General features: G+C 35.1%; 1 protein-coding gene across 1 annotated transcript in view; it reads left to right on the top strand.

The window, feature by feature from the left end:
- The window catches only part of LOC140162437 (unconventional myosin-X-like), a 152,124-nt gene that overhangs the window by 62,716 nt on the left and 72,209 nt on the right, over positions 1–17,199 (top strand). Inside the window, exons 5-15 of the mRNA XM_072185673.1 lie at positions 963–1,087; positions 3,870–3,883; positions 4,654–4,738; positions 8,702–8,805; positions 9,351–9,480; positions 10,448–10,566; positions 11,833–11,982; positions 14,122–14,289; positions 15,158–15,250; positions 15,845–15,996; positions 16,798–16,903. Coding sequence (XP_072041774.1) covers positions 963–1,087; positions 3,870–3,883; positions 4,654–4,738; positions 8,702–8,805; positions 9,351–9,480; positions 10,448–10,566; positions 11,833–11,982; positions 14,122–14,289; positions 15,158–15,250; positions 15,845–15,996; positions 16,798–16,903 — 1,246 coding nt within the window. The remainder of the gene's footprint in view (positions 1–962; positions 1,088–3,869; positions 3,884–4,653; positions 4,739–8,701; positions 8,806–9,350; positions 9,481–10,447; positions 10,567–11,832; positions 11,983–14,121; positions 14,290–15,157; positions 15,251–15,844; positions 15,997–16,797; positions 16,904–17,199) is intronic.

Below are 17,199 nucleotides of genomic sequence, written 5' to 3'. Positions count from 1 at the left end.
TCATATAACACGGGTGACATCATTATTTTTGGCGTAAAACAACTCGGCTTCGCCTCTTTGTTTTACTTAAAATAATGATGTCGCCCGTGTTATATGAGATGAAAGATGCACTCCAGCAACTAAAAACAATACCTTTATTCTCTAACTTCACTTACACCATGCACCTTGGACCCAACCGCAGCTGCATCCTTCTGAATACTATCAAAAAAAGCAAACATCAACCAAATATCTGTGCAGTTTGTAGACAACCCTGTGAACGGGTTGCCCAGAATTGTGTTTATATTTTGTTACTTTGTTGAAAAGGCCCATTCAGTTATCACAGCAAAAGTGTACACAAAATAAAACTGTATAAATTGCTTTAAAGTGAAGGATAAGTCAGTAAATTGTCATTAATTAGGTATTTTTGAAATAACTTTTTTTTTCAAAAAATGAGGAAAACAGGAGTATTGAAAAACTTGAAGCCCATTCAAATACATGTAGTTAATTTCTCGACTTATGCAGAGAAATTACAGTTTGATGTAAAATGTCTTATTTTGTCTTTAATACATACAGCTTTTGGCTTAACCACTAGCAGGACATGTTAGCCCATCTATGCTACTACTAAAGGTGCAAAAAACAGAATTTTGATGATTTTTACAATTTCCGAATGAGTCTGTCCACATAGAAGTGTGTGGCATCGGGGGTCGATGCTTTACATCACACGCACTGCATGTTAAAAAATGTGACACATAAAGAGTGTGGTACGACTGGCAAGTACAGATCACGCAGCAGTTGGCGCGCCAAAGAAGCATTTACACACGCATTGCACTGAAATAATTATTCTCATACCTTCCGTTTTCCGAACTCTATTTACTTTGTACTTCTATGTGGACAGACTGTAGGCCTTTACATACTACAGGATGACCCAGAACATTCATAATCTTCATAAGTTTTTTTCTTTGTTTTTCCCCTTTTTCCAACAGTCCAATCATGGAGGCATTTGGGAATGCAAAGACAGTGTATAACAACAACTCCAGTCGATTTGGTAAATTTATCCAGCTGCAATTCTCTGACGCTGGGAACATCACTGGTGGTCTTATACAGGATTGTATCCTTTCTGGAAAAGAACAACAACAACAACAACAACAAACAAAACAAAGTAGAACAAAAACAAATTGAACTCTAGAATTAGAACTAAAAGTAGAATTAGATTTAATGTTGAAAATTAAAACTAAAATAATAACTAACAAAAATCAATGAAAAACTAGAATTATAACTAAATTAGAATCTAGAATTAATATTAATATATATAAAAATATAACTAGAATCTAGAATTAGAATTGATATGAATTAGAACTAAAAGTAGAATTAGAATTAATATTGAAAATTAAAACTAAAATTAAAATTAGAATTAAAATAAACTAAACACTAGAACTTAACTAGAATGTAGAATTAATATTAATATTTAAAAAAATAACTAGAATCTAGAACTAGAATTGATATTAATATTTAAAAAAACAATAATAACTAGAATATTACAAAAATATTTAATATTAAATAACTTGGTAACTGATTTGGTTAAAAGTGCATGTGATTTGAAGCATTAAATATGAAAGGAAGAAAAGCAAAGATAGGAACAAAAGTCTTTGTTAAAATACCCTGCTGACTTGATTGTATCTATAGGCTTTTTGTATGGCATAATAGTCTTGGATATTTCCCCACATCACATAAAGTTAAGTGTGTTTTGTCCATATGAGATATACCAGGAAGACATTGTTTAAGTTTGGTTAGTGTTTGTTAGATAACGGGCTATTCCATTTAAAATCCACACTACCCCTATGGAAGATTTCGGAAATATCTTCTACAGAGGGAGTATGAATTTCAAATGGAATGAACACATTAGCAGCTCCATTTGAACTTCATACACCCTCTGAGAAAGATTCAACATGAATCTTCCACTGAGGGAGGGTGTATTTCAGGTGGAGTCACCCATTTAGTGTAGTCTGCTCCAAAATGGGTTATTCCAGTTAACATCCATACACCCCCTATGGAAGACAGGACCTTAATCTTCCACACAGGGAGTGTGAATTTCAAATGGGGTTATCTGAATACCAATTCAGATCATCCAGGCTCCATTTGAAACCCCCTTGTGTAGGAGATTAAAGTCATATCCAGGGTTGTAACTAGCAGAATTTGAGTGCCGGGCGGCAATTTTCAGAATTTGCTTGATTTAGCAAGATTTCAACAAAAGTGGACACTTTAAAGATAAAATTGGTAAAATACATTTGCTTTTTTCAGTTTATAAAGTAGTGGACTCTAGCATCAAAATAAACCTTCAGTGGTGGGCTCCAGAAGTGAGTGGTTGGCTCCACCGCCCACTGCCGCCCACCGTAGCTACAACCCTGGTCATATCTTCCATAGTGGGTGTATGAATTTCAACTGGAGCAAAACATTTCTTGGACTGCTTTTAAGACAATATGTTATTGGACCAAACAAAGATCCAAATTAGATTCAAATCTGATTTCCTGTGTTAAATTCATAATTGTATCAATCTTCCTGTTATTGTTACACTATGGACCACAATGGCCTCATCCTAATGTCATAGTTCAAAAGCCTCAATTAAACAATCATATAGCAAAATTTGACCTCAAGTTGCAGAGTATGAGTTTGTGTCCTCAAATTTTCAAAGTTCATTCAATGAATGTGCAACTGTATTGGGGTTAAAGAACTGTGCCCTGATAGTTGAGCATGTTGTGGATCCTAGTGTTACTGGATCACCAAGGTGTAATGTGAGATAATGGTATTAATCAAGTTTGGTCATAATAAAAATTCCCTTTAAAAGGAAAGCCAGCCTCAATGTAGAAGAGGTCTTGTAATTAGTTTTGGTCAATGTGAAAGGCATTTTTAGGATCACGCTTACATCTACATGACAGTCCACCAAACCATCAACGATGAGAACATGCACACTGAAACAGCAGAAAACATTAATTCCTAATCTCATGTCAACTCTTTTAATTCATTTTGTAATATTTAAGGCAGGGAAAGTATGTGCAAGTTATGAGGAAATAATTAGTGTTTATTTTGTTATCATGTGATTAGATATTGAAACTACAGTGTGTATGGAATGTAGAACTTATTGTAGATTGATTGGGCTATTCCATTTAAAATCCACACTACCCCTGTGGAAGATTTTTTGAAATAGCTTCCACAGGGGGAGTATGAATTTCAATGGAATGAACACATTAGGCAGCTCCATTTGAATTTCATACACTCTCTAAGAAAGATTCAACCTGAATCTTCCACTGAGGGAGGGTGAGTTTCAAATGGAGCTTCCTAATGTGTTTATTCCATTTGAAGTTCATACTCCCCCTGTTGCAGATATTTTCAAAATTTTCCACAGGGGTAGTGTGGATTTTAAATGGAATAGCTCATTGTAGAAGTATAATGAAACTGACAAATATTGACATATCATACTGGTTTTGTTTTTCAGTGTTTGACTGTGCCTACTTTCCTGTCTGTCTGTCTGTATGTGTGTAGGTGTATCTGTCTGTCTGTCTGTCTGGTTCAAATGCCACATTTCTGCTTGTCTCTCCAGTTATGTTTTGTGTAATTGTGTGTCTTTCTCTGATTGGTTAATAATGCGATATATTTATCTGAGTGACCAATTAACATACAGCTTTTAGATATTTAAACTCAATCCTCTTCAGCCATACTACCATTCATATCATGCTTCTGATTGGCTCAATAAATTATAACCCTCTTCTTCAGCAGGTTCTTGTTCTTGTTGATTAAGTTGACATAGTACTCATGGGTTAAATTAAGTTTTTCATAAAAGTAATGTTTATTATCAATAATATTTTCCTTAACCAAGATCTTTTCTCAATCTGTAGATCTTCTCGAAAAGGTAAGACAATAATGTCATTTTCCAATATTAATCCTAAATTCAGGAAATGTTTTAATCTTCTCAATTCTGCAGTGGAAAATGCAAATTTTTAGGACTGTTCTCGAGTATTTATTTTGATTTACTTTGTTTCGAAAGTAAAAGTAGTATCATCGTTCTGGAAAGTGATCTTCATATTTGCTTTAAATTTTGAAATATGAGTATTTTGTAAGGAAACAAAAGTAACATCATGTAAAAGTTATCTTGGGGACTTTTCCCCCATAACAATAGTTGCTGGTTTATAATAGACCTTTTCATATCGAAGTTTTCCGAAGTGATGACCTAGTTTTAAGAAATGGGTCATCATACGCAGTTCTTGGGCACACACTTACGCAAGTTGTGCGTTGCGTCAATGCACGCAGTTGAGGAGTGTTTATGTGTGTGTGTAAAATTGCTCACGTCCATGTGATTATTTTGCGAACATTTCCAATGCCGATTCACATGATATGAAAAGGTATATACAAACTGCATTATGACTTCCGCTGTCCTATATTTGTCCTAAATTTTCATTCAAAATGTTCTTATATCCTTGGTATTTTTTGCCAGGGCTGGCTTGAAACCCTGAAAACAGTGGCTTTTAAGTAATCAATAAATGTTTTAGTAAGGTAAATTGAGAATATGTTAAAGAGATGGCTGACCCCACCTAATGTGTATTTCTTCTATAGTTTAAAAAAATTCTAAAATCAATTGCAAGACTAATAAATATTGTATTTTTCTATTTTGTTTGTTGACAGAATCGAGTCGTTGGTCAGAACCCTGATGAGCGTAACTATCACATCTTTTATTGCATAATGGCCGGCATGCCAGATGAGTCTAAAAGTAAGTTGGGACTGGACTACTGGGGAAAGTGGACATTTTTGAATGATAAATTTTGCACTTTGCCAATTTTGAGCTGCTTCCCTTGTTTTTAAATTTGTAATTCTAAGCTTCCCTACATTTTTATACTACATTTATTTTTCATGGATTTTACATTCCAAGCTACTGCCGCGAAAATAACAATTATTTCATTGTAGTAGCTTGGAATGTGAAATCGCAAAAAGTAGCGTAAAAATGTAAGATAAAGGGTCTTCAAACAGTCAAGCTTATAGGTGCCTTTAGGTATAATATAAAATCAAACAATTTTTTAATATTAATTTTTTTTGCAATTATTTGTAGCTTATGTTGTTCTACACACCTGGTCCAGTTCACACATTGTTGCATTCGGTCACAGCTGCTCATTACATTAGAAAATTTAACCCCCTGGACACTACTGGTCATCTAACAGCATTTCTGATTGGTTGATAACTTGAAATGCTCATTTCACTTACCAATTATGACTAGGCTTTAAACTATTTATGGTCACACTTGCATTTGCAGATGATCTTATTAATACCCTCCTTGATTGGTTCAAAATTGGACATGATATTCATGTTGGCCAATCGGTAGGTAGTACACATGGGGTTAAAGATGCAGTTTTGAAAGTTGCAATTTGGTCCATTCAACTCTTACAAAGCATGCAGAATATAATCTATATTAGCTCAGGCCTACTTCATTTGTTTGAGAGTTGAATGGACCAAAGTAAAACTTCCAAAACTATCTTTTTGTATATGAGCAAAGTGACCGAATACAACGATTTGTGACATTGTAAATATGACCAGTTGTGTCCAACAAAATGTGCTACTATTACCTTTATAGGTTTTTAATAGTTTATTTTTTATTTTTTAAGAATGGATTTATTTTAAAAAGTCTTGGGGGGGGACTTGTAAATTGTGGGTCCTTTATTTAACTGTGGTTGGACTACGTTTAGCCAGGGTCGGCGTATGAAGGGACTGGAAATGGCTTTTGCCTCTTGTATTATGCCAGTCCCTGGTTTAAAAATTATCTTCAGTTGAGCAGGCACGCATAATATGTGGATCTATGCACCCTGGTTCGAATCCCAGCACTGATACAACATGGTACATGATAGTCATACATGATGCGAAAGGAACCCATATGTTTGCTTGTAATGAAAATGCCAACATAAAATCATCAAAGAATATAGTATTTTAGAAATGATTTCAGTATCGATACCAGTAAAAACAGAAAGTGTAAGGGGTATGCTTCCAGGAAATATTTTAATTTGTTTATATAGCATTCTATATTTCCACAAAATTTGATAGTTTTTCTTCAAAATCCTATGTAAATAATTCTTAATGCTACACAGAAAATATGTTCAAAAATCATAGAAATTTTACACAATTGGACATAACTTTAGAATATATTTGAATATTTTGATGATATTTTTTAATCGGTTTTGTGAAGGGCAGCATGAGAAAATAATAAGAAATCAAACATAGCACCCTTGGTACAACTCAGATGGTAGTGAAGGTTCTTAATTTGATAATAATGGCCATCAATAAGAGGTGTCTAGTCCCTTCATTACATGGTCCCTGGTTTAGCAGACTATTCAGTTGATGAAGTAATTTGTTGTGGTGTTAGAGGTAAACTGAAACAGATGTTTTGTTATGAATCCATTCCTAATCATTCAGTCATTCATAATAAATGCCTTAAGGCAGTCTTGGGTATCTGCCAAATCACAGCCAGCATACAGGAACATAGGTATACTAGGAAAGCAATAAAGGAAATAGGAAGGAACTGCTAACACTTACGAAAAGCGGTCAAATTAAGTTTGATTTTTTTTCCAGTCCAACAAATTATCAACTTTTCAACAATTTTTAATGCTGTTAATTTGCATTTGGTGTGTAACTTCTCACAATAAATCATGGTATTCCCACTTTTCAAATTTCACACAAACTTATAAAGAATACATAAAGCATGAAAGTTATCATAGCTTGAAAATATTGCATTTTATAGGCCAATAACCAGTGTAAATTGAGACTTGTATTCATGTATATGAAGACATAAAGGAAACGGCCCGTTTGTAGTACAGCCTAGTTATAATACCTTTTACGATATTAGATGGAAAAAACACTCCCATCTCATTAAAATAAAATATTATTGTCTTTGTGGACAAGACTTAAGATTACTGTATAAGATGAAAAAGCAGTGTCATGATCAATGGGAATTAAATATAATAAAAATGATTTTTCACTAGGTTCACAGTCATATATAATATAGCCTATAGCATCAAAATTATTTTTTTTGCAGGCTTTAAATTTGCGGTTCTGAAATTAACCTGCAAAAAAATAGAGCAGTCGGGGATCAAGACCCGTGGCCCTTCCACGGGTCAAAAATCTAATAAGTGCCCCCGTTAAATGAATTGTACCGAAAGTGTTGTTGTTCCAGCCCTCTTTACAACATAACTCAAGAACCACAAGATATACAAAATTATATCTGTGATATTTGAATTCTTCTACACACTTGCTATGAAATGATCAATGCAATTTTGCCAAAGCTCACTACCATTCATAAGATGAACTACCAAATCGCAACAGTTTAAAATAGTTGCTAATCTTAAAGTATTATCTTCATGACCTAAAATTCTTTTAGAACATTAAAGAACTATCATTTCAAATATTAAAATTGAACCTGAACTGGTACTTTATAACAAAACAAATCTACAAAAATGACAAGTCGTTGGTTCCAATCATTTTGATACAGTTTGTAGAACTATGTCACTGAAAATAAGATCATATGATCTTATTTTCAGTGAGCTTGTATGAGCTCATTTAGTGTATCATCAGTAATCTAGCTGTCATTGATGCATTAAAGGGAATTAATTAGTCAACCACAGACCTGCCAGATGACCTACACATACTCATTATTGATAATGAGACTAATTGATATTGACAGTGGGAAGGTTGTTGCTGGCAATTGACAAACCCCATAAGGCACTAAATTTCGACTACTTCAAGCATAAAAAAGTTAACTGCTAAGGCTGCTTTTTACCCTCCACTTAAATTGTTAAACCAAAGTATACATACATTTCTTTTATACCTGTACTATGTGTGCATGTTAAACCAATTTACCTTATTTTCATTGATAAAAATACATGACAACAAACCAGGGAAGTGCCACTAGGACCCTGAACAAACTAATAACATCCAAGTTTTGGCAGTGAGGGTTTCCAAAACTTAACATGGGACTATAATTGGATATTTGAAAAAGAAGGAGGGAGAGAGAAAAAGAGAGAGGGAGAGAGAGAGAGAGAGAGAGAGAGAGAGAGAGAAAGGGAGAGTGAGTGAGAGTGGCATAGCCAGGGAGCGAAAAAGAAAAAAGCGCCCCAAAATGGATCCATATTTCACAAAATTTGAAGTAAATTGAACTAATTTTTTACCCAAAGGCCCACATTTTTGTCAAATATCCTAAGAATGGAAAACATTCCTATAAATAGGCCTTTTATAGACGCATATAATAGGCCTATGTTCCGAAAATAACCAATAATAATGTAAAAATGTTGCACCAAATGCCTTCATTTAGGCTTTGATTGTGAGTTATTGAGCATGAGTGTTAAAAAAAAACTAAAATTTGTGGCTCAGTTGAAATCTGTTAAAATATATGCTCCGAAAATAACCAATAAATGTGTGAAAATGTTGCACCAAATGGCTCCATTGGGGCTTTCACTTTCAAATATTTTCTCAGACACCCCAGTCGCGCAATGGTGCTGCCTCTGTGATGTTAAACCTTTCAAAATGTTTCGTTCATACTTCAGCCCCTCAGGGTTTCGGTTCGTGGGCATGCCCCTGCTAATGCTATAAAATCTTACAAAGTAATCCACTGTGAAGGGATTGTATGTTTTTTTGTAGTTTCATATTTGGAAGAACAATACTCATTCTTTAATGTTTTTATTGTTATTATTTGCAGATTCACTTCGGCTAGGCAATCCAGAGAATTACCGGTATCTAAACCAAAGCGGCTGTATCTGGGATCAGACACTGGATGATAAGACAAGTTTTGATCATGTTCTGGTAAGAGCATAATTTCTTCTTTTTAGTTTCAAAGGTTCTTGTATACAAATCCAGAAATTATTGGGTATAAAATGATAAAAACATACCTCCATGACCTCAATTTCGTAATTGAATGACCAATTCTCCCATTCCTCCTAGTCTGCTTCCCGTTGTAACTTACCATTGGTGGCGCTGTTTTGGAGTTAAGTACCTGGTCATAAATGTGCAGTAGAAAGTGATTGCCCTCACCTCGGTTAAGTGTGTTTGCCCCCTTTTACTGATTTACCAGTCCTCCCAGTACTGCATTGAATTGTTGGAGAGATGCAATGGGCAGCAAAAATCTTGCAGACAGTAAAGCCTTTAGATTCTGCCTTCTTAATAAACAAGAAATTTTTGTTTACCCCTAAATTTTTGTGTTTTAATCTATTTTTAGTCAATTTTGAGGCATTTTGCCTGATATTTAATGTGTTTTTAGTCTTTGTTACAATTTTTGTGTTGTCATTGAAATTCATTCTCATGCCTGATTATGTATTATTGTACTACATTTTTACTACACTTTCTCCCAGAATGCAATGCAAGTGATGAAATTTAGCACAGAACAGATCCAAGATGTGCTGTCATTGCTAGCAGCCATCTTACACATAGGCAACGTGGAGTTCATCACAGCCGGAGGAGCACAAGTCAAGGATATGCAAAGTAAGCAAGATGCTTCAGAAGTTGGGACAGCATTGTGCTATTCTATGTGAAAACTCATGCACCCCCCCATGGAAGATGTGACCTTTATCTTTCACACAGGGAGTGTGAATTTCAAATGGGGTTACCTGAATGGGTGACTACATTGAGAGATTAAGGTCATGTCATCCTTAGGGGGTGTATGGATTTCAACTGGAATAGCGCATCCCTCTCTTAGACCATATGGCCCGGAGGAATTTGTAAAATAAAAATAAAGGAGATAATCAAAAAATGGTTTGAATTTGGTCACAAGGCCAGTGGACCAAAAACTCTTGAAATTACTCTTTTGGCCCAATAACAAATTCATTTTTTATTTTGATTCACAAGTATCTGTAACACAGATATTTGTTAATTTAAAGAACAAAATTAAAAAGTTTAACAAACTACCCTAAAATTTTGTTCTTGTATGAGCAACTTATAAATAGGCAAATATGGTTATTAACAAATTTTTATGGTATATATGAACCAACATAATATTGTTATAATCATAAGCTTAGTAGTTCTATGAAGAAAGTGTATTAAAAGTTGACAAAGTATAGGACTTCAATTAACAAATCTGTGAATTATAGTATGCTGTCGGTTATCACAGTACCTTTACAGCTGGTCCCTATGTGAGTGGCTGAGATTTTGTCAGATGTGTGTTTGACTTCATCAGGACTGAAGAAAAGTTGAAAAGCCAGATATGTGCTATGACTGACATTGTTGTCTACTTAACTTCAGTCCTGATAAAGTCAGAGACACATATGATGAAAGCTCAATCACTCAAACAGAGACCGGCTGCACAGGTACTGAGATAACCAAGGTCTAACCCTTAAAAATACTATAACTTGTAAAAAATAAAGCTACATTTGACACTGATGGAAAAGGTCTTATAGATGACATTTGCTTGTTTTAAAACTAATGATCATTATCAAATGTGTATTTATTTTAGGTCTAGAAATTGCTGCTAGTTTATTAAATGTAGATGAGTATCAACTGAGTGATGGGTTGACACTAAAGACAAGATCACTAAGAGGAGAGATCATATCAACTCCACTAGATGTACAACAGGTATGTGTCTATCACTATCATTGATCCTGGATGCAACGAGTTCTTTTATAAAGTCTGCACAAAAAGAAACTCAGCTGTTATAAACACGCCTATAGCTTCGGAACTAATAATTGTTTTCACATTATTTCAACAACATAAAAAGAAGGATGGTTTATTTACGCGCACTGTGATACCTAATTTGTCCAATTTTGTTCAATATTAACAATGCAGCAGTGTTTTGGAAGAAAAATAGCCGAATAGAAAAGTTGCAGCTATTTGTATTGATTGTGAAGTGAGCGTGAAGATAATGGGGGGCTTTACGTGCTACCGTGCTGGCATAATAACCATTGATCGCTGTAAACTGCAACTTTTAAAATCGGGTATTTTTCTTTAAAAACACTACGGTGTTGTTAATATTGAACAGCATTTGACAAATGTGGTATCAAAATGCGTGTAAATAATTCATCCTTCCCTCTATGTTAAAATACTGTGAAAACAATTATTAGTTCTGAAGCTATATAGTCGTGTTTATAACAGCTGAGTTTCTTTTTGTGCAGACTTTATATAGGCTCATTAGGGTAATGTGGCAGATATGTGCTATAACTGATGTTCACATCTGACGCCACCCCAGTTCGCTCAACAAGAACAAAACCAACTACCACCGGTTTACGAACCTGTTCTGTCACATGACATTGCCAGCTCGTCATTTGACAACCAAGATCATTAAACAGTTTCCATCAGTTTGAAAAAGACACATAAGTTAGCAAGTTCTACCAATATTAATGACATTGTTGTCTCATAATGACGAACCCAAGATAACCAATAACCGATTATACCAAATCAAGAGGTTGATAGCATCAAATTTTTTAAATGGTTACTCTGTGCTGAGACATACACTTATGCCCTGATGGGACCAAGCTAATCATATAAGTAGAAAATTGGGGGTGAGATACAAAAATGACTTCAGAGAACCAAAAACGAAACTGATGTTGCAGCGGAAAAACACTGGTAAAGATGTTGGACTATGTACTGGCCTTTAAGTGGGCTATTCCAGTTGATATCCATACACCCCTATGAAAGACATGACTTTTATCTCCCACACAGGAGGTGTAGATTTTAAATGGAGTCACCCAGTTGGGAAATTCATACTCCCTGTGTGGAAGATACTGGAATAGCCTAATATTTTAGTGGGAGGATTTTCACATAGTGGCATTGTTTCAGTTGTATTTATTATGTTTCGGAGGCTTATAGCTCAATAACTTGTTTCACTTGTTTATTTATTTGCAGGCAACCAATGCCAGAGACTCCCTAGCGATGAATCTATACGGACGTTGTTTCAAGTGGATAATAAAACGCATCAACAGTCGCATCAAACTCAGCCAAGATGCATTTAGCTCTGTAGGAGTCCTTGACATCTTTGGGTTTGAAAACTTTTCGGTAAGTAGTGTAGCTTAAGAACCACTGGTCAAATCTAAACACTGGATTGTTTGCTCTAACTTATATTAAGTTGTTTACATCAAGGGTCTTAGCTAGAAATTTGACCTTTAAAACATTTACCAGACTTCTATAGCCCATTGGGGGGTTCAAAGAGTTCAAATATGTGCTGCTATAACCTTGTTTTGCTAATCTAGTCTATCAAAAAATTCAATAGCCTTTCTCAACTCCTACAATTATAATGTAGCATCTGTCAAAGGCATTCATTTTGCCCGTCCCAGGAACAAACTCACCGTCATTTAGACGGGCAGATGGGTGGCTCGTTCTTCCGTCATCTTGTAGCTACTGCCGTTCTGCATGCCATGCGATTGACATTACGCCCTCGATTACGGGGTAGTCGCAGCGCGTGACGCACCTCTTCAGTCAAGCGTTGACGCGGTGGTCTTGGCAACAAGGTCTTTGTACCCACTAGATGGCAGCGATGACGTCACAATGACTACCTCTATAGGGTGTCAATCATTGGGGAATTTTTGAAATGGCCTATTGTAGAACTTATTTTACATGATAACATCACTATGCCATTTTGCATTCCTATTTTAGAACTAAGTATAACAAGATATTTTTGTGTAAAACCTTTCTTCTTTTTGCAATCACTTCAAAATTTCAGGAGTGTGAGGTAATATGTTTGTACATTAATGAGTCTGGTTGTATAATGGTTTTGTACTTAGCATGATACTTGATATCTTAGTTTTTGATGTTTGGAGTTGATTGATTTTAGTTAGTTAGTGTAGGTCTAATATATATTTAGTTAATTGGTAGCAGGTGGGTACATAACAAATTTACTATGTTTGGGGATCCAGCAGCCCAGTTCACTGACAGATATTTGGAAGTTTTAAAAGGGTTGTTTTCTAAAAAAAAATTTAATTTTTTTTTACTCTAATGATCTGTTGTTCTTTGAAGATACCAAAACCTCTTTAAAAGTATTTAAACTATACCAATCAATACTTGTTGCTATATTTTTTAACCTCTACATATTGAATTGTATGGTTTGTTATCTGTGTTGTCTGTACAGTTTTGTCTGTAGACATAATAGAGTTTTATATTTTTTTACCTCTATATTGAAGTTAAACTATTAAGAATGCATGAATGTTTTTCTTCTTGATGTTGGTAAATGTCTATTTTTGTCTATATCTTAGTTTCCATTTTAAAAATAATTCCTGTTGGGGGATATGGTTTTTTATCATCATATCAATTGTTTTTTAGGATTGATTGGTTGATTGATTGATTGATTTGATTTGATTTGATTGATTCGATCGATCAATCGATCAATCGATCGATTGAGTAGTTTATGACTGACTTGTGTTCAATGTTGCTGTGGTATGTTCACCACTCCTCCCGCACAACAAGTCTGTTACCCTCAGCTAGTAATAATAATAATAATATGGAAATTTATAATTTATAGTACCCATTAACACCTCAAGATTGAGTGCGTTCCCTGCCTGAGGACACAAAGGGCTATTCAAGTTGAAAATCATACACCCCCAATGGAAGACACAGCCTTAATCGCCCGCATATGACGTGTAGATTTCAAATACAGTCACTTATTCAGGTAACCTTATTTGAAATTCAAACTGTGTGGAAGATTAAAGTAATGACTTCCATATTCATGTATGGCTTTCAACTGGAATAGCCCAAACACATTTGCCCAAGACTCAAACTTGCAACCTTATGGTCATGAGTCCTACAGCTTAACTACTAACCCACTGTGCTTAGTAGACTTGTAGCCAGTGTTTTTTGTGGAGGGTGGGGATTTTCAAAATGTAGACCTTTTCAAGAGAAATCTTCATTCTGGTCAAAATGAGACCTTTACTCATCTACAATTGATATTTGGAGCCAATATTTAGAAAAAATTCACAGAAAGTTCATGATTTGGGGTATATTTATCTAAAATTTTGAAATTTTTGGTCCTATTTTGCCATTTAAAAAAAAACCTCTTTACAGACAAAGCAGACTTGTCACAGATTTATGGGGGGAGGGGCACAACCTGACTCTGAGCCTGATGCTCATTATTGTATTGTTAAGATTTCTGCATTTTCTTCACAGACGAATCAATTTGACAACAATTTCTTTTTCTTTTTCCAGACCAATCGATTTGAGCAGTTCAACATCAATTTTGCCAATGAGAAACTACAAGAGTACTTCAATAAACATATCTTCTCATTGGAACAGCATGAATACAACAGTGAGGGTCTGAATTGGGTTGATATTGACTACCAGGACAATGGGGAATGCTTAGATCTTATTGAAAGGGTAGGTACATGTTGGAGTAGCATGATCAGAGGCATAGTGGGGGGCAGGGGGAAATTGGCTCCTTAGCTCTAAATATAGGGCCAAAATTCACCAAAATTTGTAATTTGCATCTTCCTTGGCCCGCTTTTAGGCCACAATTGTCCTCATTTTGATCCATTTTAGCTAACATTTGTCTCGGTAAAGTCAATTTAGTAGCGGGCCAGCTAGATGATTTGGAAATTTTGCCCCCTTTGGCTCTGTGGCCCTAGTACACCCCTGAGCATAAATATAACAGTGAAGGCCCGAATTGGGTTGATATTGACTACCTTGTCAACAGGAAATGCTTAGATCTTATTGAAAGGGTAGGTATTTCAATATATAAAGTGATCATCCTTTGTGCTCTGGCAAAGTCAGGAGGATTGATCCTGCATGTCACTAGAGCAATTATACTCTTGATTGGATGGCATTTTTTAACATAATTATTACCAGATCAAACAAATTTTTCAAACACCCGATTGTATTCTAAAAGAAAAAATCCACTAAGGAGCTGAAATTAATGTTCTCCTTTGGAATATATCAAAACTGGAATCCTATCCATCTAGACCAAGTAATTTACAAGAAATATCTTTTAAAAAGACGAATATCCACATAATGCAGAATCTTCTCATTTTCTCATTGGATCTGAATTTGACGATAATGGAATTTCACACCTAATGAGAAATATTTAGAGAATAAAGGTATTGTTTTTAGCCGCTGGAGTGCATCTATCGTCTCATATAACACGGGCGACATCATTATTTTAAGTAAAACAATGAGGTGGAGCCGAGTTGTTTTACGCTTGTTTTACTCCATAGATTTCATATTTCCATATTTTGATTTGTTTCAACAGAAACTTGGTATCCTAGCCATCATTGATGAAGAAAGCAGATTCCCAAAAGCCAGTGATTCCACATTGCTTGACAAGCTCCATAGCAACCATGGTGTAAGTATTGTCATGATACTGATGCATCCTGGGTTACTATATGACCCCTTTGTATTTTACATCTGAACTCTTCATTTGGTGTCAATATTTCTGGAAAAAATGGTTTTAGGGTATTTTCCAGATTTATCAACCGTTTTAAAGCCACAATGTATGATTTTCTTCACATTTTAATTTTTTACCCAAAGTGCTGAAATAATACTAGTAATAATTGTCAGGAAGGGTTTATGTCTATTTTGAGCTGAAATAACAAGGTAATGTGAAATAAACACCACAGGCTATTTTGGCTGTTTAACATGTCGTTCTATGGGGAACTTAAAGTCATAATATAACTTTATGTCTAAATTACTCTGTTGACCTAAAAAGACAACAAATGTGGCTGATTCCATTTAAGTGAAAGTTGGGACATGTGAAACATTACAAATGTGCCAAAAAAATCAGTTTGAAAAAAATTAACCAATTTCATATTATAAGATGGCGTAAAAGCGATTTCAGAAAATTGAACAGATTTTTTGTGGTACTTGATGGATCTCTGAGACTGAAAGTCCCTTCAACAAATTCTTATTTTAAATTTAATTTTTGTTTATATTCTCATAGAAAAATGTGTTCTACAGCAAACCCAGAGTGTCCAACACCCAGTTTGGTATCCAGCATTATGCAGGGGAGGTGCTCTATGATACGACAGGTTTCCTGGAGAAGAACAGGGACACATTCCCCGATGACCTGCTACATACTCTCAAAGAAAGCAGGTAGGTGGCTGTGAATAGTCTCATTACCTGTGGCACAGTTCCATGACTTGCCTTTGCTAATAATAGCTCACAATTTGACCTCAAGTTATGGAGTATCAGTTTTTGTGCACAAGGTCATTCCATTTATGTACATGTACAAATGTTTTATGGTCAACGAACTGTCCTTATGTGGAAGGTTAAAGTCATGTCTTCTACAGGGGGTGTATAGATTACAACTAAAATTTGCCAGCGAAGTGGTTACATAAATCCCTAGTAACTGGATCACGCACTTTTTAGGATTGGTAGTACATGCCATAGACTTTGTGTTGCGATCATTTTGATTGTGTTGCAGAGCTCATAAGAATGACGTAGTGATAATTGGATTACACGTAACACTTCGCTGGCGAATAACCCATTTTTGGAACAGGAAAGTGTCAAACCTCTACAGTCCTTTACAGGCCAACACAAGGAAAGTTTATTTTTGTCCCCCTTGACAACTGACCCCATAGTACCACATCGTTGGTTACTCTTTCACCTTCATTCCATAAAAGAAATCCATAATCAGATTAATACATAAATAGTACAAGTAGACGACAAGTTTCAATTTTTTTTTAAACAAATTAAAAAATTTCAGAATTGTACATTTTCATGACCGAATTTGGAATCAGCATGAAAAATGCATTAAAATGAGTACAAACAAGCCTAGTATTGGTTCAGTGGTTCATAAGATAGCTCTTGATATTCTGAGAAAATATCTCAAATCTTATCTTGTTAAAAGTGTTAACCTACATCTGCTGTAATGTATTTATTCCATTGCCATAGGTCCGATTTCATCTATGACTTATTTGAGATGGTCTTATCTATGTCTAAACCAGGCGAGGGCAGCAAAGCTATGAGGAAAAAGCCTACAGTCAGCTCACAGTTCCAGGTAAGTGGGTTAGGCAAAAAAAAAAAATATTGTGTTGCCCTCCGCGGCCGGGTCAAAATCGCGAAAATCTGGGCCCGTTTTTTTAATTTTTTTTTATTTTTTTTTTTTAAATAATTTTTTTTAACAAATGTTTTTTTTATATCATACATGTACCCCCAAGCCTATTCCCGGATCCCTGACATTCACTAAAAAGATTGTGCCCCAAGCCAGCACTTTAATTGGATAGTAGGACTGACTCATTGAATCCCAACAACATGGATGTTAGGCCCTTCACAATTGATTTTGAGTTTCCTATT

This window comes from Amphiura filiformis, chromosome 10 (assembly GCF_039555335.1).
Source record: "Amphiura filiformis chromosome 10, Afil_fr2py, whole genome shotgun sequence".
Classification (NCBI taxonomy): Eukaryota; Metazoa; Echinodermata; class Ophiuroidea; order Amphilepidida; family Amphiuridae; genus Amphiura; species Amphiura filiformis.
This window is presented reverse-complemented; position numbering and strand designations above follow the sequence as displayed.